General features: G+C 39.6%; 1 protein-coding gene across 8 annotated transcripts in view; it reads left to right on the forward strand.

Moving 5' to 3' along the window:
- The window catches only part of LOC111862126 (ATP-dependent DNA/RNA helicase DHX36), a 58,369-nt gene continuing 33,865 nt past the window's right edge, over window positions 1-24,504 (forward strand). Inside the window, exons 1-9 of one of the 8 annotated variants that reach the window (XM_023847279.2) lie at window positions 1-463; window positions 790-886; window positions 4,265-4,375; window positions 8,574-8,617; window positions 9,802-10,468; window positions 14,161-14,353; window positions 17,046-17,220; window positions 20,940-21,088; window positions 24,366-24,485. In XM_023847279.2, the coding sequence (XP_023703047.1) occupies window positions 802-886; window positions 4,265-4,375; window positions 8,574-8,617; window positions 9,802-10,468; window positions 14,161-14,353; window positions 17,046-17,220; window positions 20,940-21,088; window positions 24,366-24,485 (1,544 nt within the window). In that variant the 5' untranslated portion in view covers window positions 1-463; window positions 790-801. The other 7 variants (XM_023847275.2, XM_023847271.2, XM_023847277.2 and 4 more) reach the window with 7 other exon arrangements.

The following is a 24,504-nucleotide window of genomic DNA, read 5'->3' on the forward strand; positions in this document are numbered from 1 at the left end:
AGCTTGTGTAATGTGAAGGTGGCTGTCTTCGCGAATGTGACACCGTAGACATTTATTTGTTGAAGGGGAGACTGCTGCCTTCATTGTAATGGTAGAAGAGTAGATATGGCTTCGTGTAGTCTGACGGATATTTACCAAAGACTCGGAGGAACCTGCAACCATCTGCTACCATCTTCAGGACAGACGATATAAAATGGAAGGCTGGAGATGAAAGCAGCAAGTTACTTCAAAACTTTGTTGAATATATACTAGACTACACGGTGTCATTTTCCAGAAAACTGTAATCTCCTCAGTCACTTCCGTGAGAATTACAGACCTCACGTCAGTTCCATTTTTCTTTTACCGTTTGGGGCCACATGCTTGTGGGCAAAAGAAAGAACAATTATTGTGACATGTCAAAGTAAATCATTTGTCATCAATACTGAAGAAAACATACACTGTACTCAATTCTGGATATCAGTGAGTAAAGTTGGCATCCTTGGATGTCAGGAACGTCAGGATTGGAAAATCGAAATGAGTGTTTCGTGCACGAAGTTGTGTGTACGAATGTGTAATGTCTGCAGGTTGAACGTAAAATATCAGTAGTTATATAATAGAAGAATTTACTTTAATTTAAATTTAAGTATGGAGTTAATATCTCTGTGACAATTATTTTACTTTATACCATTAATTCCTAATTTGTAACTAGAGTTAACAGTATTATTTTATTAGTATGTGTGTTATACATGCTTGGCCTGGTATATAAAGTAACAATAGAATATAAATACGTTTCAATTCTGATTCCAATAGATACTACTGAAAATGAGAAGGCGTGATGGATATGGTTTTCACAGTCAGCGTAACTACAAGACTGAAGGAAGGAAAGGGAATAATTACGGACGCACTGGTAAGCATAATCGTTTGAGAATTCAAAATTTGAGTATTTATAGTATTCTGTTTTTGTTGTAATTTGCATATCCACTTTTATTAGCAGTATGCGTAGTTATGGCATATTTGTTATGTATGATGATGTATTAATTAGAAAACTATTAGAAGTACTCAAAGAATTTTTATTGTTGATGCTGGTGGTCATAATAATTTTATGCATGTTTTGTCCATAAATTTGTAAACTGTGATTTCATGACATGCATATCGCCCATGACCCACGTCCTTATGTTAGATGTCACTCCAGTAGAAAATTGTAACAGACCATGGAGGCCGATAGGGTTTCGAGATGTTTAGATTCCCACATTTTCTAGACAGTTGGCTCAGATGGGGGTAAGGTTGTCAGCCTTACGCACCAGCCACCCTATACCCCCAACAATATTCCAAGAATATTCCTGGTACTTGTATCTGTTAGTGGCTGAGTTGACCCCAGGGCCATATTGTGGCTGGAAGGATTAGGTAAATTGAAAAAAATCCAGTGACGTCATTGGGATTTCATCCCACAACCTTCCGGCTTGTAGCATAGTGCTTCAACTGACTATGCTACCTTGATACTAGCTGTGCTTGGTATAACATATGCTGTTCTAGCATATCTGATAGGCTATTTATTAATGTATTTTGTTTATTTATTCATAAATTTCATTGCATTTAGTGCATTCTTTTATATGACAGCAAATGGGTTAACATGTTGCAGCATCTAATGGAGTTGTTGCATTACTTCGGCCATACACCCTTGGCTCGGTTTTGTTGTTGCTTCAGCAGAATTGGATATATAAAGTTGTCCATATCCTGTCATATTTGCCTTGTTTTGATGTAGCCATTAAACCAAAGGGTAAATCTGGCCGTTTCCAGAAACAGTATGGGTCATTTGCTGGTGGTGATTTAGTCTCCATATCCAGTAATGCAAATGCTATTGTTGAGTTATACACTTGTATATGATCTCTGTAGTTATTTGTTTTTCCTGTGTCCCATGTAAGCAGAACTTATAATAGAGCCACCAGATTTTCAGTAGATGTAGGCTCCACCTCAAAAAATTAGAGGCCATGATGGAAATAGAGACAATGGAATAACAAATTTAATTTTTTCTGAAATACGAAGTGAGTATTAAGAATGCAGTCTTTTTAAAGTGACACTGTGTAGTTGTAGATTGCTGCAAACATTTCAGAGGTCCTTGATGCCTGTATTTCCTTTGGCAGAAGGTGTAGCCTGGTAGATGGCTACCAACATTTTGGATGAACCTGCTCTCTCTGGTTCCATTGTCAAGAACTGCTGTAAAATATATGACATAAACACTGTCCCAAGTGCAACAATTTATTGTAGCTCTTTTGTCTTGCCCTCTTCTACACTACGTGTTTCGGCCGCAAACGGCCATCATCAGGTGTATACACTTACATAGCTGTTACACTGCATTTTGTTTAAAATTTGAAACCATGAGTCTTCCCAATTGTTTTGTTCATTGTTACTAACAGGTTTCGATTTATTAGAATCTACTTCGCTGATATATGTCTGATTTGTGCATTATCTTTGTTACCTACACTCGTCAATTTTGATTATTGTGAACTGGCACTTTTAAAATCTTCAGTTCTAATTTAAAAATTCTTTTAAAAATTAAAATTCTCAGAGTTAACTCACCCTATGTTTGTAGTGCTGCAGCGGCTACTTCTTGTTTTCAGCACTCTTACTCTGTGTAGGCTCCTTGTGTGCGTGCCGCTGCTTATCTTTAGAACTGAAGATTTTAAAAGTGCCAGTTCATAATAATCAAAATTGACAAGTGTAGGTAACAAAGATAATGCACAAATCAGACAGATATCAGCGAAGTAGATTCTGATACATCGAAACCTGTTAGTAACGAAGAAAAGAACAATTGGGAAGACTTGTGGTTTTAAATTTTAAACTAAGTGCAGTGTAACAGCTATGTAAGAGTATACACCTGATGATGGCCGTTTGTGGCCAAAACATGTAGTGTAGAGGAGGGCAAGACAAAAGAACTACAATAAATTGTTGCATTTGGGACAGTGTTTATGTCATATATCATATAGATTGCAACAGGATGCTTAAATATAATATTGTAAACTGCTGTAAAGTTGGGGGTAACACGTTCCTAAGAAATGTCAGTGTTCATCTACAAAATTACATGGCACCACATTCCAGAAGACTACATTCTTAATATTATTTTTATTCAGTGGTTAAATAAATTGTAAATGTACATATTTTTGCATAAATTTTACATGGTTTAAAAAATCATAGTTTAATATTTACTGCACACCAGTGTTGTAACAGTGCAGTATATGGCGAAGTTTATTAGGCTTTCTTAATTTTTTTCATAAGACTCAAGTTAGTGTATGAAGTATCATTCAGCATATGACTGGAGCACAGTAATTCACACTCATGGAGACGGACTGGGATTGATTTCAAATTACTGCTTATGCCAGTTAAAACACTATGCTCTTGTGATTTCGGGAAGAATTTGTATAGAAATATTTTTAGTTTTACTATCATTGTAAAATTCCGATGAGGTCATTGGATTTTTCAATTTACCTAATCCTTCCAGCCGCACACAATGGCCCTGGGTTTGACTCAGACTGTGACAGAACTGAGTACCAGGAATCTTCCTGGGGACTAAAAAGGGCAGCCAGCATGTAAGTGTGACGTCACTGCCATCTGTGAGCTAATTGTCTAGAAAATGTTGGTGGCTCGACATCTCACAATCCAGTGAGCCTCCATGGCCTGTTACAGTGGTTAGCTTTGCCTGTCACTGTGATCTGCATAGCTGAGTGTGAACCACAAGCTGGAAAATTGACAGTTTTCATATACGAATGTAGAATAATTTTGCAACTTAGTAGGCACCATAATAAACATTTAGGCATCGTGGTAGCTTGGTGCCTGTGATTTATTGGGTCCTGTTTTCATAGCAGGCTGCTTAGCAAGTGACTGGGTCTAGCTAAGTTGTCTGTGATTTTGCTGTCTTCTTGGTGCTTTATTTTTCGATTGGAGTCCAAAATTTAAAGCTCTTGGCTTTAGCCCTTTACAGCATAGTGGCACTACCTGCTGTAGCATTAAAAAACTGCATTTTTCCCGCAGAGTCTATTTATGTCTTGTGATCCTTATGGTAAACAGTAATTATTTTTGTAAACAGCATTAACTAGTTCTATGTAATGGGGACATTCTTTGTTTTCTATGAGGTAGGAACTGATTTTTTTCAAGTATTATTTAGATGAAATTATGCCTCAAGGAGTTATATTAAAATTATTTTATGTAAATTATGCCTTGTATGATCAAGCTGTCACTTTTGAAGGGTTTACCTGTTTGTCAGTAATTCTTAAATGGATTCTTTTTGTAGACAGAGACTCTGAAGATGGTATGGGTGCAGAGAGTTATGACAGAGGAGATAAGAGAGGAGGACGAGGAAAAGGAAGAGGAAGGCCACCTGGACTTAAAGGAAGAGAGATAGGTATGTCAAGAAGCAAGGTGAATAAAATATGGCAGCTGGCACTTGAAATCTGGGGTAATTCTGAATCACATTGCACTCAGTCACACAGTTACATTCCTTAGTTGATTACCAGCTTCATGCTCTTCCTTCATCTGATAGAATAAAATATGGGAAATATAAAGGTAAATACAAGGGCTCTGTATAGATTTTTCTGATGTCTGTTGACCCAGTGTTAGAAAATATTTAACTACTCTGAAGCCATGGAGAGAAGTCCCATGGATGCTAGGGATGACGATGCTAGAGGTTTCCTACCTGTCTGCTGTTCTGCTTTCTCCAGTCCCCTTTAGTCTCTATCAGCCTGCCTGAAGTACTTGTCGCTGTACCTGATTCCATGATGTTTCAGAGGCAAGGTAAACAGTACTTCCACCCTTCCTCCTGTGCTTTGTATAGTGGTGACTCTGTATATTACTTGTTCTGAAAACATCTAATAAGTAATGATACATCCACGAACAAATAGGTTATGACAGTGGTTCTCAGCCTTTGTCACACTGTGGCCTGGTAAATTCTTTTCTTATAAGATGGCCTGATATAATTGATGCATGGGCCTGGTGGTTAAGAAACACTGGGCTGTGATACAGACATATGTCTTGTTCAGTGCCTTCATGTTCACCTCACTGTCAACATTAACGATCAGACGTTCCACAGATTCTTCCACTTAGATGGGATTTCTTTGCCAACTTAATCACTTAATTGTTATGTTAGTAGGCTCTTTTTGACAGTGTGCAACACTCAGCCAGATTTAATCCAAGTAATAGATTGTCCTTCCTCAGTTCTTGTAATCTTTTATTTTTCTCAGGAACTTCCTCCACAGTAGAACAATGTCATCTCCCTCTGTCAGTAAGTGCTCATGATTTCTTTGTATGCAAGAGACGCTGAGCATTTGTTTATCAGTGTTCACTTCAGTCAAAGTTATGTCCTGTTCCAGCAGCATCCCTCTCCTATCCAGCTGCAGATCTTCCCTATTGTATTGTTTACTTCGTTCTCAGACACTGAAATTTCTAATAGCAAAGGTTATATAGCTACCACTGCCAGTATTCATGTGGACATAATAGATACAGGATTAGAGAGGGATTAGGAATATATGCTGGAAGGGGGAAACATAGCAGCATTAGGGAGAGGGGAGAGCGACCAGGAACCTTGCTCTCAATATTGAGATCAAATTCGAAGAATTCTTGCCCACAAATGATTGAGGACTCCGAGATAATAATCAGAATTCACTGTTTGACCTTCTGGCAGAAATTACTTGTGAATGATTCCTTTGGAATCGAAGAAAATGGTTAGCAATGTCTTTACTTGACTCTTTTGCATACGCGCTTTCTTTGGTTTCGGCATCTTTGGGCTCAACCACATTGCACTGTGCCCCTTTGTGAGTTTTGCAGAAACACATCTGTGTGATGCAAGGATTTCTTTCACTTTTTTCACATTTTCTTCAGTGCAACTTGTTCTCGGCTTTGATGCATGTGGAGCGTCTTCAGTGTCCTCGTTGCCGTCATGAAATACATCATACAATCAAAAAATGTTTGAGTGACTCAAACAGTCACTACCCTACACACTTTTCATCATTTTGTACGCTTCTTGGGCTGTTTTGCCTAACTTAAAGCAAAATTTGATGTTGACTCTCTGTTCAACTGCCATTTTCTGATGAGTGTGAGAACAATACTGTTACATTCAAGGTCAGAACACATGATGCAGCGATGCTTTCGCTTTGAAATTATAGACAGCCTGAAATTATAGACAGCCACACGTAACGGGGCTAGAATCTTAACACCACAACTCATCAACGGATGGCATTGCAGGCAACATTTAAAAAAATGAGTCCTAACGGATCCTGGACACACCGTGTATATATATTAAGTGCACATTTCGCCTGTATGTCCCCTGTTGGAGTCCCATGCAAAAGCCCTTACCAGTTCTTCCAGAATGATATTTTGTCTGTCTTCTGTTAGCTTATATTCAGGATATGTTTCCATAAAGATCGCTATCTTTAAAGTGCACATTTGGGGGAAAAGGCAGGTATCCCAGATGACCAGTGGGAATGTGGTTACAGCCAGAATAAGCTGCATGAAAGATCACCCCTGGAGGTGGCAAGCCACCCCACATTCCTACCACTCCACATTGGTTGGTTAAACCGTTTTTAGTGTGTTGAGCCCAAAGACTTGCAGCACCTTGAAGGCATTCTAGGGAGACAACTAAAGTACTTGAAGCTATCCCCATATGAGTGTTCCCTGCATTCATTCTGGGCAAACTGCAGTAATGCCTGGGAATCCTAATGGCGCCACGTGGGAGGCTCCAGTCATAAGGCACCATTGGCTTTATGGGAGCTTACCTGCCAGTCCTGGGTTGTCATACTGATCCAGACCCCGAGACTAACTTTGCCCAGTGAGCGGCCTCCGTAGTCTAGGGGTAACGTTCCCACCTCATGACTCAAGGTACGCGGGTTCAAACCTGGTGGAGGTCGTGGAATTTTTAAGGGCGGAAAAATTCAGGGAACAAGTCCTCCGGGAGGGCTTTAAGCCATGTGTCCCGTGTCGTAGATTTATGGCACGTAAAAGATCCTCATGTCTCTAGGAGACCTCTGAGCAAAATTAGGCAAAAAGTTTCCCGCCCAAGTAGTTTCCAATGCCTCTGGTAGATGGGAGAATTATCGGGTACTGAGGGTCAACCTTGTTGGCTGAACGGGGCTGATAGCACGCACCAGTACCGGTAGGGTATGNTATACCAAATACGGCGTGAAGTTATATGTCGCGTTATACGCCCAATACGTGACAACTAGTGTGACATGTTGCGCAAAGGAGAACCCCCCACCAGCAGTGACGCGGCGGGTGAGTCAGCGCTCCCCTCCCCCTCCTCCGCACGGTAACGTAGCGGTGACGTCACCGAGGGATATCGCGGTTGCTAGGCAGCAGTCAACAACTCCGGACAGCGTGGCTAGCAACAAGGCACCAGACGACAATTGTCCGATCAAGGCTACATAAGGAGCAGCGAAGGCTATTCACAGTCAGTTAGTCCTGGAGCTACCTCCGAGTGAGTCCTCGAGCTACCTCCGGGTTAGTTCCAAGTTAGCCAGCAACTAGTTAGTTGTACCGTGACAGTCAGCCAGTCAGTGCATTACCAACGAGTTCTGAGTTCGCAAGTTACGAGTTACAGACGCGTGTGCGACAACTAAGAAGTCAGCGAGCGGAAGACTTATTGTGTGCTTTCGATACTTAGTGAGTGCTGTAGTACAGTTATATTTGGAGTGTGTAATTCAGGGAGACTTGTATAGCTCCCGCGTTATTAGTACGTGAAGACAAGTGAAGATCGTGTTAAGAGACTTTGTTGTAGGGTTTGTAAAGTGTGGAAACCCGTAATAGTGTGATAATTAATTGTAGCCGTTATTTGTAGATTGTTAAATAAACCAATTAACCATCTCTACGGCGTCTTCAGTAACGAAACACGTTACAATATGTTTATCATCTAATTACATGAAATCTGACATACCTAGATGCATTGGTTCAGTACTTACTGCCATCAGACTGAAAACTAAAACACATTTTTGCACAGCCACCATATTGTTATTTTACTCTCTTCAGAAATATTGCCTTCACCTAAGTCTTATATTTTACCAAACTATCTGTCCATTCATCACTTTGAAACCTTGAAGTAAATGGTGCTAATGCAATCCCACATCACAAGTCTTGTTGTTACTGTTACTGTCTGTAAGAAATTAAGAGATATGTCAGGATGGCCTCCATTGTTATAATGCTTATAGCAGGTTTTATTAAAATGGTCAACTGATTCAAGTTTTGAAATGAGATGGGTCAGACAGACGTACACAAACAGCATGGTGAGCTCTTAAACTTCCCATTTCTCTGTAAGAAAAAAGTAGGTTATACATGAAGTTGAAAATTGGAGACACTGTTAGGGATACAACTTATTTATATTTCAAAGACTTTGAATGTTGTAGGTATATTTTCCATTATTATTAGTGTAATCCGCTTCCTATTATATAATAATTTTTCTGCTTGCAGAGCGTGTATTTGGGAATTAAATGTTGTTTCAGATTACTTGCATAAAGATGCAATGTATGTATGAAATTAAGCTCAGGTGCAATTTGTTTTCATGTAGTGTTTCTGCCACAAGGTTGACCAGATTTGTAAGTTTCTTTTCTTTTTTTCAGGGTTATATTATCGAGATAAGATGAGAAGCAAGAAGCAAGCAAGTGTGAGTACATGTTGTCTGTAATTAATCCTAGTCCTATATTGCAGCATCCTGGGTCTTGTGTATATTTGAATTACAGTAACATTGCTGCTCGTATTAGTTGGCATGACCATTGATCAGAACTGAAAGCAGTATGTATGAACATTTCTTTACTTCATTAAGTTAGCACATTCACTGCCAAACCCTGTTCCAACCATTTTCACAGCAGAATTTGCCTTATGCCAAACATGGTCTGAACAGTTTTCATGCACTGCTTGAAATACTAGAAATTATAAATTTGTTTAAGGGATCATCATGTGACTGCAGCTGTTTTCTTTGTGGTGGCATTGTGAAGCATTCCTTGATCGATGTGCGTTCAGTCTTTACTGTTTCAGTCGACAAAAATATTTGTTTATTTTACCAAAACTTTCTTCCAGTACAATTGACAAATGTTTCAGGTCCTGATGAGGGGGATTTTTTCAATTTACTCGTAACTTATATTTTGATATTTCTTCCACCACTGCCCTGAGTGAACGAACCTGCCCTATACATAAATCTAACATTCGAAATACCAAATCTCATATCCGTTGTCCTTCGCTTATGTCATTTATCCACAGAATCTGCCCAGGTCTGAGGCTTCTTTAACATTTTTGTAACAAGCTTACTTTTTACGGTGAGGAGTTGTTAGCCCCACACCCAACCCCCAAGCTGGAGGACTACCCCTTATCGGCTGTCTGCAACTGCTTGTTCAGTATGTAGGCAGCTTCCCTCCATCCGAAACCTGAGGACGCACCATGCCATGGTGACAGGGATCTACCTGACATGAACTAAATGCTAATTCAAGAGTTTTTCTCATATGTGATGTAATCATAATTTTTATTTCAATTTTTTTTTTTTTTTAACATTTAAAATTCTGCCTAGTTTTAGAATTGAAAACTGTCATTCCTGTAAGATCTTAAGTGGCCATTTTATTTTTTTCTAGATGTTGCATATTTGAATTTCTCTAATATATATTTTACTGTGTTTATAATGCAGCACTTATTGCATAGTAATGCTGGACTGATCTATTTAGTGTTTGACTTTCTAATGGAGTCACGCTTTTTATGTACATGAACACATTTTCACTGTGTGTGCTGATTGATTATTTTTTTAATGATAGCATTATAATTTGAACAGTATAGTTTTTTAAATTTACTGTGTATTGCTAGTTACAGCGCATTGGAGTCAGTCTAGATCCGAGAAGAGAGCAACAAATCAGAGAGTTATTGAGCTCTATTGGTACATCAGACCTCCACCGTGACGTGAAATGTGAATTAAATTCTGAACCAGACGATTTTGCATTCTCTGGTACTCGTTACTTTTCACTACATGATAAACCAAAAGTAAAATGTGAACTGGGAAGTGAAGTTGGAGAGTGTTCTAGTGCTCAGGACTTTTCTGTGGATGTGAAACGTAAAGTAAAGCTGGAAGTAGGTGATAAGTCTGGAGAAATTTCAGCAGAGAGCACACGTGGTACAAGAAGAGTGTATAATGAAAGTGATGTAAAACCTGGACCAAGCAGTACTGACAACCATGGAAGTTCTGCTGCAGATAGATACAGTCACATAAGCGAGAGTTCATTCAAACGCAAGTTTTTGCAGAATATAACAGGAAACATTGAAGCAAATCTAGGACGTTCATTGTTAGTGGGAACGTCATTGGTACAGGACAAAGAATTGGATGAACTTTTCAAAATGAGACTTATTGACAAACAAAACAGCAAACGCTACAAGAAGATGATGGAATTCAGGCAAAAGTTGCCATCATTTGGGATGAAAGATCAGATTTTAGATCTTGTGGAACAGAATCAGGTCACTGTCATCAGTGGAGAAACAGGTAAAAATTATTTTAGTCAGTCATTCACTGAGAAATGTAATTACAGTTTATTTCTTTGTAATGTAAGGCATCAGGAAAGCTTAACTGTAAATGGAAGGGCTTGAATTCTTCAAATTATATTCTTTAATTTGATTTGTTTTAAGTTGGTTATTTCGTGACCCTGTTAGTATTGAGATTGCATAGCCTCAGAGGTAGGATGATAATGTGGAGCAGCTGGTTGAATGGGAATTAGCAGGGGAAACCAAGACCTGACCTGGGATTGAACCTGGGGTGCCACAATGGGAAACTACCACCAGGTTAGTCTACTGGTTATCATACAATTTTAATATTTATGTGGTATTACATGTTTTGTATGGGTGTGGAACTTGGTATCCCTCCTCAAGGAGAGAATGTAGATTTGAGAGAAAATTGCAGATGAGGAGCTTCATATGTTGTACTTTTAACATAGTGTGACGTGGATGGCGTAGCGGGAGGTGGGGGTCGCATGAACTCTGTGATCTCGTGAGTGACGTCACATATCCCCACTCCGTCCATCAGTGCGCAACACTTGGTAGACACCCCTTTCCCCGCAGTGACGTAACACGGGACGCCGCAGTTGCTACATAGCCGTAAATAACTCCCGGCAGCGCTGCCCAGCAACACCTGTGTAAACACAGCGGGGAGTCTGTGCAGTGACTGTTCCTAGACAGTCAGTAAACGTGACATTATGCAACAGTGGTGCCTATTACGTAACTGTTTTCTGTGTTGTCCGTAACGGGGCTAAATAAGGAGCAGCGAACACTATTCAGAGTGAGTTATGAGTTAGCCAGCAGTGAGTCAATTAGTTATGAGTTAGCCAGGGAGTCAGCAGTCAGTCAGCAGTGAGCAGTTAGAAGTGAGTGTGATCAGCAGTTGCCGAAGACAGTTGAAATGTAGCCATCACCGGAGACAGTTGAATTGGAACAGTCGCTAAGTTCAGTTGTAGCGGAAAGAAGAATACCAGAACGTGTGATTAGTAGTGACAGCGTGAGAAGCAGATGCTTGGCTCACCAGAGAAGTAATTGGGAGTGTGTAATACGGTGACATTGGAATAGCTCCCGTACCGTACTTTGAATACGTGTAGACTACTGAGGACAGAGTGGACAGATTATTGTGTAGGGTTGTAAATTGTGGAAACCCATAACAGTGTTATAATTAATTGTAGCCAAGACTTGTAGGTTGTTAAATGAACCAATAAACAATCCAAACTGCATCTTCAGTGGCTAAACACGTTACAGTATTATTAAGGTTGTGATTAAATCAAGGACAGTAAGGTGGATGAAGCATGCAGCATGATTGAAGGAGATGAGAAACGCATGCAAAATGTTTGTCAGAAATCCGTCTTTAAGAAGAGGGTGTGGACTGGATTCACCTGGTTCAGAATATGGTCAGGTGTCAGGCTCTTGGAAACATGGCAATGAATCTGTGGCTTCTGTTAATGGTAGGAAATTTTTCGACCATCTTAGTGACTGTCTCTTTCTCAAAAATGAATCTGCTCTGTGGAATTGGTTGGTTATGGTTCTAAGTTTGAGCTCAACTCCTGCCTTTAGGGTTAAAAGTAGAAACAGTAGGTCATCTTTTGTTGTAATGGTAACTAATCACATGATAATGAGAGTGCAGCCAGCTCTCAAAGGATTATATGTAACAGGTACTAGCAGAAGTTCCCGTTCCTCAGTCAGGATATGGCTACTTTCCATGTACGTATCACATATGTGTATATAGCAGCCAAAACTGTAAAGAAGAAACAGTATTCAGAAAGAGTACAAGGTGCAACAATTTAATTCCTGGAATGGCCCTGTGAAAACAAAATTTGCTTACCTGCTCTCATCTTCGAAATAATCTCCTTGTGAAGCTATGCACTTCATGAGACGGTGGTGGCACTGCTAGAAACAGTCTTGAAAATCATTTTCCGGAATAGTTCACATTGATGTTGTCACGTTGCAGTGGATGTCAGGAATGTCAGCAAATCTTTGTCCCTTCAGGGCATCTTTAATTTTGGAAAGAGGCAAAAATCGCAGGGCACTAAGTCAGGTGGATAAGGTGGGTGGTCCATTTTTGTAATGTATTTCTTAGCCATGACGACCATCTCTGTGGTCTAGTGATCAAAGTTTCTGGCTACAGATCCAGAGGTCTCAGATTCAATTCCTGGCACTATCAGATTTTCTGAGAAGTAATGGGTCTGGAACGGGGTCCACTCAGCCTTGTGAGGATAATTGAGGAGCTGTTTCAAGGAAATATTGGCTCCAGTCTAGAAAACCGAGATTAATTACCATGGGGATTTGTTGCACTGACCACGCGACACCCTCTATCTGCTAAAGTTGGCACTAACTTCACCTGCAGGCAGCCATCACTCGGTCAGTATAGTTTGCTTGCAGACGTCAGGCCACAGAGTTTTTTTCTTAGCTATGAACTCGCGAACTCTTAACACATCATGTGCAGGGGCATTGTCATGGTGGAGGATCCACTTGTCAGGACAGAGTTTGGGTCTTTTTGTCCAGATTCCCATAATATTGTCAGCACTTCCAAATAACACTGTTAATTCACCATTTTTCCTTGTGCAATGAATTCATAGTGACCTATCCCCTTGTGATCAAAGAAACACACGAGCATGGTCTTGAACTGCAAGTTAAACATGTGTGCTTTTTTCAGAGGTGAATTTTGCGTTTTCCACAGGTGTTTTGTTTCCGGGTTGTATTGAAAACACCACACGTTTCATCACCGGTAATGGCCCTATCAGATATCTCCGCGTTGTATAAAAGATCAGGTGAAATGTGAAGCCGACATTTCTGGTCATCTGTCAAGATTCCAGGCTCCATCTTTGCAGAAATTTTTCTCATTCCCAAATCCTCTGTAATAATCTATTACTATGTTTTGCTATTTGTATTCAATTTTCCTGCTATTAGTCTCATACTTAATCTTCGATCAGAGCGCATCAAGGTTCATCCTCTGTCCACATTTGCATTTGTCCTTTGCATTTTTGACTACCCACTTTTGGGTTCATCTTGCACATCTTCTCGCCCTTCCTTGAATTGCCTATGCCGTTCAAGAACACTTGATTTCTTCATAGCGTATTCGCCAAAAGCCACTGTTAATAGGGCTAATGTTTCACTAACACTTTTTACCAATCTTCACACACAACTTGATGTTTATCCACTGCTCCAGATTCTTGTCACTCATTTTTCTGTCAACAGTATACCGCGAACACGTACTGCTTCATCTGCTGCTTGGAAATGAATGACTCATTTGATCTGTGGCTCATGTAGTCACAAGGTGGAACATGGCCAGACATACTTGGGTACATGAGTTAGCCCGACTCAGCACCCCAGCAGCATACTGCAAGAATTGTGAGAATTATATTGCCACACCTTGTATGTTGATGTACTTAAAAAATGTTGGAAACTGAGATTAAATTTGCATTTAAAAATTCTATTGTAACAGTTGCCCATTGCTTTAATGCCTGCAGCTACTCATGTTGTCAAGAATAGAGGATAAATTTCATAATATCATTGGGTGTTTCCTATTAGGTACATGGTAGGAAATAGAACAGATGAAAATGAAAAAAGGAAGTTACATATTTGTATGTAGTATATATTTGAGAGAACGGATATTGTCCAGCATAATTGCAATCTAATGACTCAGCCATTGCCACAAACCATTGAACACTTCTGTTTCAGGATGTGGCAAAACTACCCAGGTAGCACAGTTTATTCTTGACAGTTATATCATGAAGGATAAAGGATCTGTGTGCCGTATTATATGCACTCAACCTCGCAGAATTAGTGCCACATCGGTAGCATCTCGAGTAGCTGAGGAGAGGGATGAAGTTTGTGGAGAAGAGAGTGTCGGCTACCAAATTAGACTAGAAAAGTAAGTACATAAGTCATTTTTAAAGTAAGAACCATTTGCCTACCCTGCCCACACAGGTCATCGACCAGAGGTTTTTGAAAGTGAGGAGCTGTTGTCGGACCCTCTGCCATGTCTCCAGTGTTTACTGAGCCATTGAGTGAATTGGTTGCTGTGCTACAGTGCTTTATAAAGAACCACGTCGATCACTACTCCCACTGATTGTGAGGTGCGTTTGGTGATTCAATTTTTGAACAAGAAAAACATTCACCCTCCCAAAATCCATCGCCAACTTGTTGATGTGTATGGGGAAGGTGTCATGACAAGGGTGATGTGTGTAAATGGTGTCGTTTGTTTAGTGGGGGGGGGGGAAAAGACACGTGCACAGTGAAGCATGATATGGACTCCCATCTATCATCACCAAGGATTTGAATGACGGGGTTGATGATTACATTCATGAAAACAGGCTATTCACTATTGATGAGCTTCATGAAGTTTTCCCATATACGAGGGTTATACTGAAAGTCATGAGCAACAATTTTTTGTAAAGTAACGTGCTTTATTATTGACAAACCAAATACACCACCTCAATCTACAGACCTTTCTTTATTTTTCCACATAATCGCCACTTCTTTGTACACATTTCTCCCAGTGTTCTGGGAGTTTTAAAATTCCCCTTCTGTATAATTCCATTCCAGCCATCCGAAGACACTGACGCACTGCTTTCTGAATTGTCTCCCTTGTCTCAAAACGTCCATGCAGCTGATCCTTCACAAGTCCGAAAAGATGGTAGTCGGAGGGTGCAAGATCAGGGCTATAGGAGGGCTATGGAAGAACTTCCCACCCCATCTTTGCAGTTGCTTCCAATGTGAGGTGAGCTGCGTGGGGGTGAGCGTTGTCTTGCAGGATGATGTTTCGTCCCGGACATTTATCACGCAGTGCACAACGGAGCTTGTGCAACGTCTGGACATAACGAACAGCATTGATGGTTTGCCCATGTTCCAGGAATTCAGCCAGAAGAAACCCCTCTGCATCCCAGAAGACTGTGCCCATCACCTTCGCAGCAGATGGCACTGTGTTTGCCTTCTTTTTTGATGGAGAATGCAGATGGTGCCATTCCATACTCTGCCATTTTGTTTCAGGCTCAAAATGGTGAAACCAGCTTTCGTCGCCTGTCACAAGACGGAACAAAAAATCATCACCTTCCTGTCGATATCTCTGCAGCAGTTCTGAAGTGATGGCTTTTCACTGACCTTTGTGGCCTTCGGTCAATAACCATGGGACCCAATGAGCACAAACTTTCCTATAGCCCAAGCTTTCAATCATCTCCTGTACTGCACTGTGCCCTATTCCAAGTTTTCGGGCTATTGTGTCCACAGTCACATGTCTGTCATCTTGAATGATCTCACCCACTCTTTCCTTGTTTCGTTTAGTTGAGGCTGTTCAAGGACGACCACTCCGAGGCTCATCTTCAATGCTGGTGTTCCCATCTTTAAAATGTTTCACCCATCTTCGAACACTGCTCACACCCATGCACACACTTCCATAAGCACGCTGAAGTCTCTGGTGAATTTCTGCAGCAGGGATTTCCTCTTTCACAAGAAATTCAGTGACAGCACACTGGCGAAACGACATATCATTGTCGGCCATTTTGTTAGGAGTGATACTGGTCACGTGATGCAAGCTATTGACGTCACAAGACACTCAAGGTTAACACAACAGCTGGTTCCACCTACCACCGTACTCTCTTTTTTCTGCTGTTTCCAGGTTGCATGCAAAAAAATGTTGCTCATGACGTTTGGTACAACCTACGTATTTCGCAATCTTTCCTCTATGAGATTGTCAAGAGTTCATCTCTGATACAAAAAATGGAAAATGGATGGCAACTGATGAAGACGTGAAAGAAACAGTTACAGACTTGTAAAATGGACTGGCATCCGACTTTAATGATGAGGGGATCATCAAGTTTGTTAAAAGTCTGAATCACAATGGGGACTATGTAGAGAAATAAACATATGTTGTATCTAGTAGTGACATTAAAATTATATGGATTAATAAAGTTTTTTTTTTTTTTTAACAAAACTCGGTTACCCTCATTCCAGGAGTGTTCTGCTGTTTTTGGTGTCACATTTGTAATTTTTTACCCTGTATATTCCATTTTGCATTCAGTAGATGTGCTTTATATGCAGTTTTTTGATTCCTAAATGTCAATTATTGGCCTCTTCTTTTTTAATTCGCCTCAGAATGTTGTTTGTGATATGAATTCTGTTCTTATTCAATTTCATTCCTGTTTTTGCAAATGTTTTCTGGTACCTCATGGATATTTGGTACTACGCTGTATCTTTCATGGGTTTCAGTTTCTGGCTATATGGGGCTTTGATAATGAATTGATTCCTTTCTAATGTCACACTAAGACCTGTTGTTTCATTGCAATCAGCCAGTATGTATGGTTATACAGAGGCTACAGGAAGGAGTTCCATGGATCTGCTCCTTCTACATCTCAAAGCTTTTGTGCCTACCCCCACAAGTCTACTTCCCTGTATTCTCCTACAGTCATCTAGACTTTGTGTGTGTGCCAGACATATTAATTCAACTAAGAACACCGTGTTTTGTAGTAGATATTGGAATGTTGAAAATTGTCACTACATAAGCCCTTGATTGGATCATATTTACAACAACATAGCAGGAATTTATACCATTTGATATCTGTTTATAGGCGGATGCCACGCAAGAAGGGCTCTATATTGTTTTGCACCACTGGTGTAATGCTTCAATGGATGCAATCTGACCCAGTTCTTAGAGAAGTGTCTCATATTGTCTTGGATGAAATACACGAACGCGATGTCATCAGTGACTTTGTTATGACCATTCTCAAAGATATCATCCAGAAGGTTTGTTTAGATTATTTTTATTTACAATTTATTTATAATTTATGTTATGATACTGTCAGTAGCTTAGATGCAGTGTTCAGTCACGGGATTTATAGTGAATCATGAATTGGCATTGGTGTGAATGGAAGCAGTTGTGTATTTGAGATGCTTTCTATACAGTTGTCTGGAAGGCTTGAGGAAAACCACAAAGACGCTCAGTTGCGGAACCCAGGATCTCTTGAATATGAAGGAGTGCTGACCATTTCACCTCAGTGTTTGGTTTGTTGAGAATATTACAGTTCATTTTGAGAAGCCAAGTGTATTCTTGCTAGGTAGTGTTGTTACCAAAATATATTGTATTTTTTATGAAGCTTTCATGCTTACAAGGTGTCATGGAGGTTGTTATACGGTGATCAGATACTTCAACAGACCCGCCTGCCAAAGTGGTACTGACATTAAAGTTGATACTTCAGTGAAATCCTGATAGTGGCCCTACCTTTCGTAAAATCCTGTGTTTTGTGAAGACAGTGAAATCACAATAGGCCAAGCATGGTTAGAAGTCAGGTTTGTTAGGTCAAAGAATATTGTGTGTGTCTGTTCTAATGTGTATCTCACACAAGGTGAAAAGTTAGTAAAGAGAAGAGACTATATAGGAGACCTAGGCACTGATGGGGTGATAATATTAGTATGGTCCTCAAATTTGATGTAATTTGTCTAACGCAGGATGAGGAACAGTGGTGGGCTCTTTTAAACTTGATAATGAATATGATCTGTGGAATTGGGTAGTTAGAAGATGTTTTAGTAATACATTTTGTAGACTGAAAGACAAAATCAATGAGCTTGCAATGAACGGTATGAACAAGAACAGTAGAAACCTGCATAGAGGAAGAAATGACTTTATGAGGGGTTACCAACCCAGAATTAACTTAGTTCTCTCAGTTGTCGAATGTACATAAAATGTCAGTGATGTTAGGCAGGTAGAAATATATACAGCTGAGCCATTAGTAGTACCCTTTGAGTCCTTTTGAGGTTGAAATTGCTATTGCAAAGTTCGAAAAGTGTAAATCGCCAGGTAGAGATCAAATTCCAGCAGAACTGATTTCAAGCAGGAATTGAAACATTATGGTCTGAGATCCATAAACTTGTTAATTCTATTTGGATTAAAGAAGAATTGACTGATCAGTGGAAGGAGTCTAGTGTTGTACCAGTTTACAAGAAGGGTGAAGGTTGTAGTAATTATTGTGAGATATCACTCTTATCAACTTCATACAAAGTCATATCCAGTGTCCTTTTCTCAGGGTTAAGTCCATATTGTGACTGTCCAACCCTTACGTTGGTGCCATCTCCTCTCTTACCATCCTCTTGGCCCCTTTGGTGCGGGTTGCAGCTGCTCCTCTAGCCGTTCCCTCTCACCTGTTGGTACTCTGAGTTTGCTGGTTGCTGCTGCGTCCTTCTTGTCCAGTTCTGCTTCCCTTTTTGTTGGTGTTGTGGATATTTGATGTTTGCGGGATATGGGTTACATGAATCCTGGGCACCAGTAAGCTTACTATAAAGGCTTATTTTTTAGGAAAAAGGGAGGATGAACCGGAAACTACAGGTGGTAGTTACTGCATTCGCACTAGAGCGATGAGATTCTGTCTCAGGGTGAATACGGGCCTCGCGTTAGCGGGAAAGATAAGAGTGTTTGTAGCTAGGCACTACCACACACTGTTTAATGAGCACTTTTTGATATTCAGGTAACAGCACTTGTCCTTAATCCCTTAAAACACCTTGAAATCACTCAAACGTTGGCGACCGGATCCATGGCTGGTTATTTAGCAACTGCTTTTTAGCACAACACGTAGAAGTGATTACACTTTCACTTAAACTTTTAAGCCAAATTAAGATTCACACTAATTTTTGCGTCTAATTAATTTTGCAGAGTTATTCAGAGATTGTTCCAGTAACACACTTAAATATAATTATGTTTTTAACTTTGACTTTCAAACCAAGCTGCCAGTGATGCCATTTTTTCAGCTTTACAGTTTGAGAGTTGTTCAGACACTGTTTTAGCAACTTGACTCTGCTTTGAAGCGAGAAATCTTCACAGTTCAACTCTGCCTTCAAGTTACTACCCTAATTTCGGCAGATTGGAACAATTCGAATTTAGGGAGTTAGCCACAATTCTCACTGCTCCAATCACCTAGCTTTAGTTTGGGACTTTGAACCTTAAAGTCCTAACATCGTTTTTGACAGCGGCTTGAAAAATTATACCAGTATCGTGGGTTGCTGGCCTTCCCACTTTTGACTTAGGGGTTCAAAACCTGTCAAGTATAACTTTACCAAAGGATCCCGCTGGTCAACTTTCTAACTGAATTTCCAGGAACACTCTGCGGGGTGCTTCCTGCCTGGTCTTTGTGGGAGTGAAACAGACCCTATTCTTGAAACCAAGAATCGGGCTAAGTCACCCTTGAATGTTCCTTATTACATCCTATGCATAATTACCATAAAAATAAATCTTGATTACAAATAAAGCTGGTGGTGTCAGTGGTATGGCTACAATATATAGACGAAATTATTGGAGATCATCAGTGTGGATTTTATTGTAAAAGGTCACCTACAGGTCAGATTTTTTGCATTTGTCAGATACTGGAGAAAAACGGGAGTACTCTGTGACAGTACATGAGCTATTCATAGACTTCAAGAAAGCCCATGATTCAGTTAGGAAGGAAGTTTTGTACAGTATTCTCATAGAGTTTGGGGTACCCATGAAACTAGTTAGGCAGATTAAAATGTGTCTATACCAAACATGTAGTAAAGTCCATATAGGTAAACATTTGTCTGATAATTTTCCTTTCCAGAATGGTCTAAAACAAGGAGATGCTTTATCGCCATTGCTTTTGAGGTTTGCTTCAGAATATGTCATTAGAAAGGTCCAGGGAAACCAGATGGGACTGAAATTAAATGGAACACATCAGCTGCTGGTCTATGCAGATGATGTAAATCTGCTGGGCAATAACATTGATACCATAAGAAAAACACAGAAACTTTAAGTGATGATAGTAATCATGGTATAAAGATAGCTAACAGATCTTTTGAAAATGTGTCACAGTTCAAACATTTGGGGATGACTGTAACAAATCAAAATTTGATTCTGGAGGATATTAAAGGGAGATTGAATTTGGTTAGTGCTTACTACCATTCATTCTAGAACATTTGTCTTCTTGTCTACTGTCTAAAATAGTTAAAAATTAGAATATACTAAACTATAATTTTGCCTGTGGTTCTGTGTGGGTGTGAAACTTTCTCTCTAACATCAATGGAGGAACATCGACTGAGGCTATTTGAGAACAGAGTGCTGAGGAGAATACTTTGACTGAAGAAGGATGAAGTGGTAGGAGGTTGAAGAAAACTGCAAAATGAAGAGCTTCATAACTTTTACTCTTTGACAAGTATAATTAGAATGAACAACTCGAGGAGGATGAGATGGGCATGGAATGTAGCATTAAAGAGAGATACAGTAGCGTGGTATGGACTGGATTGATCTGGCTCAGGATAGGGAACAGTGGAGAACTGTTGTGAACATGGTAATGAACCTTCAGGTTCCATAAAGTTTTAGGAAATTCTGGAGTAGCTCCTCAAGAGGGGCTGAGCTGGTTTACCCCAGGAAAAACATTGCTGTTTTACCAACTTGTTATTTGGAAAAGGTTAAGAGGCAGTGAAATGTATATACATATAACCTTTTTCTTTTAATTTTTCAGAGATCAGATTTGAAAGTAATTTTGATGAGTGCCACATTAAATGCAGAGCAGTTTTCAAAGTACTATGGTGACTGTCCCTGTCTGAACATACCAGGCTTCACATATCCAGTGAAAGAGTACTACTTGGAGGATGTCCTGCAGATGACCAGGTACAATACAACTTGTATCATAACTCAGTGGATATACCAAATGTGTTTCCTGCTTCAGAGGAACTTTAATGTTTGAAACCACTTCAGCCCATGTGCCATCCACACATTACATTTCCTTGACATTTTCGAATCATACTTCTAGATTAGTTTCTTTTTTCTTCCATTCCATATGAACCTCATTTTCCTAAATAATGAAGAATACAATTTGGAACCCAGCTCTGCAACTCCAAAAGAAATACATTGATAATAAGGTGAGTAGTGGTGTGATGCCTATGGACTGATTGATTGATTCTGATCTGGTCCCACTGAGCGGCTGTCACTCTCTACACCCAGAGATTCAAAGGCCAGACCTGTGCAGTACGAACTGTGAAACCTTCTGTAACCTTATTCGCCTTCCTCTTAAGACAGCAGTAGATATAAAATTCCCAGTTACAAATGTTGGCAGAAAAAATGTTGTTTCTTAATGAAGTAAATTCTGGACCACAATTCAACTTCAGGAAAATCAATCCCCCCCCCTCATTTTATTCTGGCCTACTGTGAGTGCACAGAATGTTTTTGAAGGAACCTGTATCTGGTCTAGTCTTGTTCCCATAGTTCCAAGGATTTCAATTTACTGATACATAGTTCCCTTTTCACAAAGTTTATCTTTCATAATAATACATCAATGTGGGGCATATGTGTTCTTATACTGCTGTCATTTATTGTTAATTGTAGTAAATGGTGTTTAATCACCAAGGAAACCTGGTAACAGGGCTGAGCAGGCACAACATTCCTCACAGATTGCAGCTGTAACTGTCGATAGTGGAATGGGTCATTAGTGCTGATAAACACGCAAACTCTCGCTAGTGGATGGAATGTTTCTCTGCAATTACTGTGGCCTTCCCCGCTAGCGAGAGTGGAGTCTTGTTGCTGATTCCCTCACATCAGTTTATGTACATGCACACATTTATAGGAATACTGTAAAAAGATAACACAAACTTGCCATGCTTTATAACAGGTGCTGAAAGTGACCCCCTTCTGCTTACAAACATGCCTCGCATCGCATAAATAAATTATGAGACAATTTCTGAAGTTTGTCCATAGTAACTGAACCAATTATGCATGTTATTTCATTCTTCAGAGCTTCAGTGGTGCAAGGATTATTCTTGTAGACTTTTCTCTTTAGGTTTCCCCAAAGATAAAAATTGCAGAAACTGAGGTCTGGGGATCTGGGATGCCACAGTACCCTGCTGATTGTTCTGTCTTCATACACTTCCCATATTGCAACCATGGATGCATTAGCCGTATGTGCATTAGCATTGTCTTGCTGAAAATACCCATATTGTATTTCTTCAGGAGTCAGCTGATTGAAGAAAAAGATTCAGTATATCATTAACATAGCAGTCTGAGTTCACGGTTTCATAGAAAAATAAGGGCCCTTGATTCGCCGCAAACTTACAGCACACCACACCCCTGCCTTTTCACCATGTCATAGCACTTGCTGTATAGCATGAGGATTTTCATCACTCCGTAATCTTACATTTTGTGCATTGACATGACCGCTAACATGAAACCACACTCCATCAGTCGTGAACAGAAGCTGTGGATCCACAATTCCATCGTGCACATTTTGCAGCAGCCAGTTGCAAAAACGAATTCTTGCTGCATAATTTGGTTCTTCAGCTCATGCACAACTGTTATTTTTATACAGGCAAAATTTTATTAATTTTATGGCTGTGAAAGCAGATCCTAGCAAAACACCGGTTTCCTATGCTGAATGTCTTAACAATTTTCGAGGACTGATCTATAGTTGTGCTTATATATCCTAAACCTTTTCTTCAGTTGGCACAATCATTTTCAATTGCTTCTTTATGTCACACACTGAACCTGTGGCCCTTCACTTTTTCACAAGCTTGGATACACACAACTTTGTGGGAACTGGCAAATCAGGATAATTATGACGAAACTTATGGATATAGTATCTGTAAGTTTTTTCCTTGCAAAAGTTTTGACAATAAACACACATTGTTCAATAGTGAACTTCATTTCAGTATAAACATCTAATACCTATCGACACCTCTAAAACAGACTGACTATTAATGCGACTTACTGCAACGAAAAGAGCACACAACCTGACGGCCAACGTTTATCAGTGCTAATGACTAATTCTGCTGTCGGCAGTTACAGCAGCAATCTGCCATGTGGTCTCACTAGGCTCCTTCAACCTATCAGTTCATTTAATCTCAACTCTCCAGTGTCTCCTATACTGGCTGTTACCTATCTTCTGCCTTCCTTGGATAGCAGCAGTATCAGGTATTGAGGCTCCATGTCTGTAGGTTGAGGAAAATGTCTTCATGTTGTCCATGGGCACTTCTCATGGCTTTGTCTCAGTTTGAGCTCCCAGTGTATACTTCCTTGTGCAGCTCCATGACCAGAATGATGAAAAAGTGTCAACAAAAACATTTGAAAGTCACAGATGTACTTGCATGACTCAGAAATTTTGTGTGCTTATCAATAGAAGTGATAGAACTGAGAAATGTTTAATTCTTTCTGCATTATTAAAAATGCAAGTCCAGCATGCATAGACTTTTCTTCAGCTGCATTCCATGCCTATTAGAGTTCTTGGTTGCACCCTTAATTCTGAAAATTTTCCTGATTCTGAACAAAGGAGTAGTTTTGGGTCACGGCAATTATGTGTCATTATTTTGGCTTTTTTAGTGTTCACAGCAGTTTTAAATTTTGTGAGTTGTATATTGTAGAGGATATGAATCCCATTTGTGTGTGCATGTGTGTGTGAGAGAGAGATACTAAATAAGTATGGCTGAAAATAAGAACTTTATACAGGAGTTCCATTGTCACATGTCATGTTCTGCAGGATACTTTCTGGAAAGCAAAATAAGTAAAGGAGTTTGTATGTAACCCAAGGGCATTTCTTAAAAAGTTATAGCTTTTCTGATTTCAAGTTTTTGTTGAATAATACATAATTCATTTAACTTTAATACCATTATGGTAGTCGTTTACAAATCTTATTTTTTATTTTAGGAAAATAATTTTGTAATTTTTAAATATTTACTAAAAGAATAAACTAAAAAGCAAATCACATGACATCACTTTAATGCAGAATTCACATAAATTTAAGTCAAGAGATGCTTGTACACTTATAACATGACGATGGTCACTTATGTTCAGATTTAAACATGTCATATAACTTTAGTTTGTAATATAAGTAATAACCAGATGGAGTTTGGATGGCTGTTTCAGTGTTTACATATTTCATGATAGTATGATTCTTTTTAAGGTTTGAGATTGAACCAACAAGAGTACCAGATACTCAAGGATGGAAGAAACACTTGAAATTTGTCAAAGCAAGAGTAAGGAAAGTTCAGGAATTTGAAAATTTCATTGAGCCATATGTGAGGTAAGGGTCGTACATTTAT

This window comes from Cryptotermes secundus, unplaced genomic scaffold (assembly GCF_002891405.2).
Source record: "Cryptotermes secundus unplaced genomic scaffold, Csec_1.0 scaffold718, whole genome shotgun sequence".
Lineage (NCBI taxonomy): Eukaryota > Metazoa > Arthropoda > Insecta > Blattodea > Kalotermitidae > Cryptotermes > Cryptotermes secundus.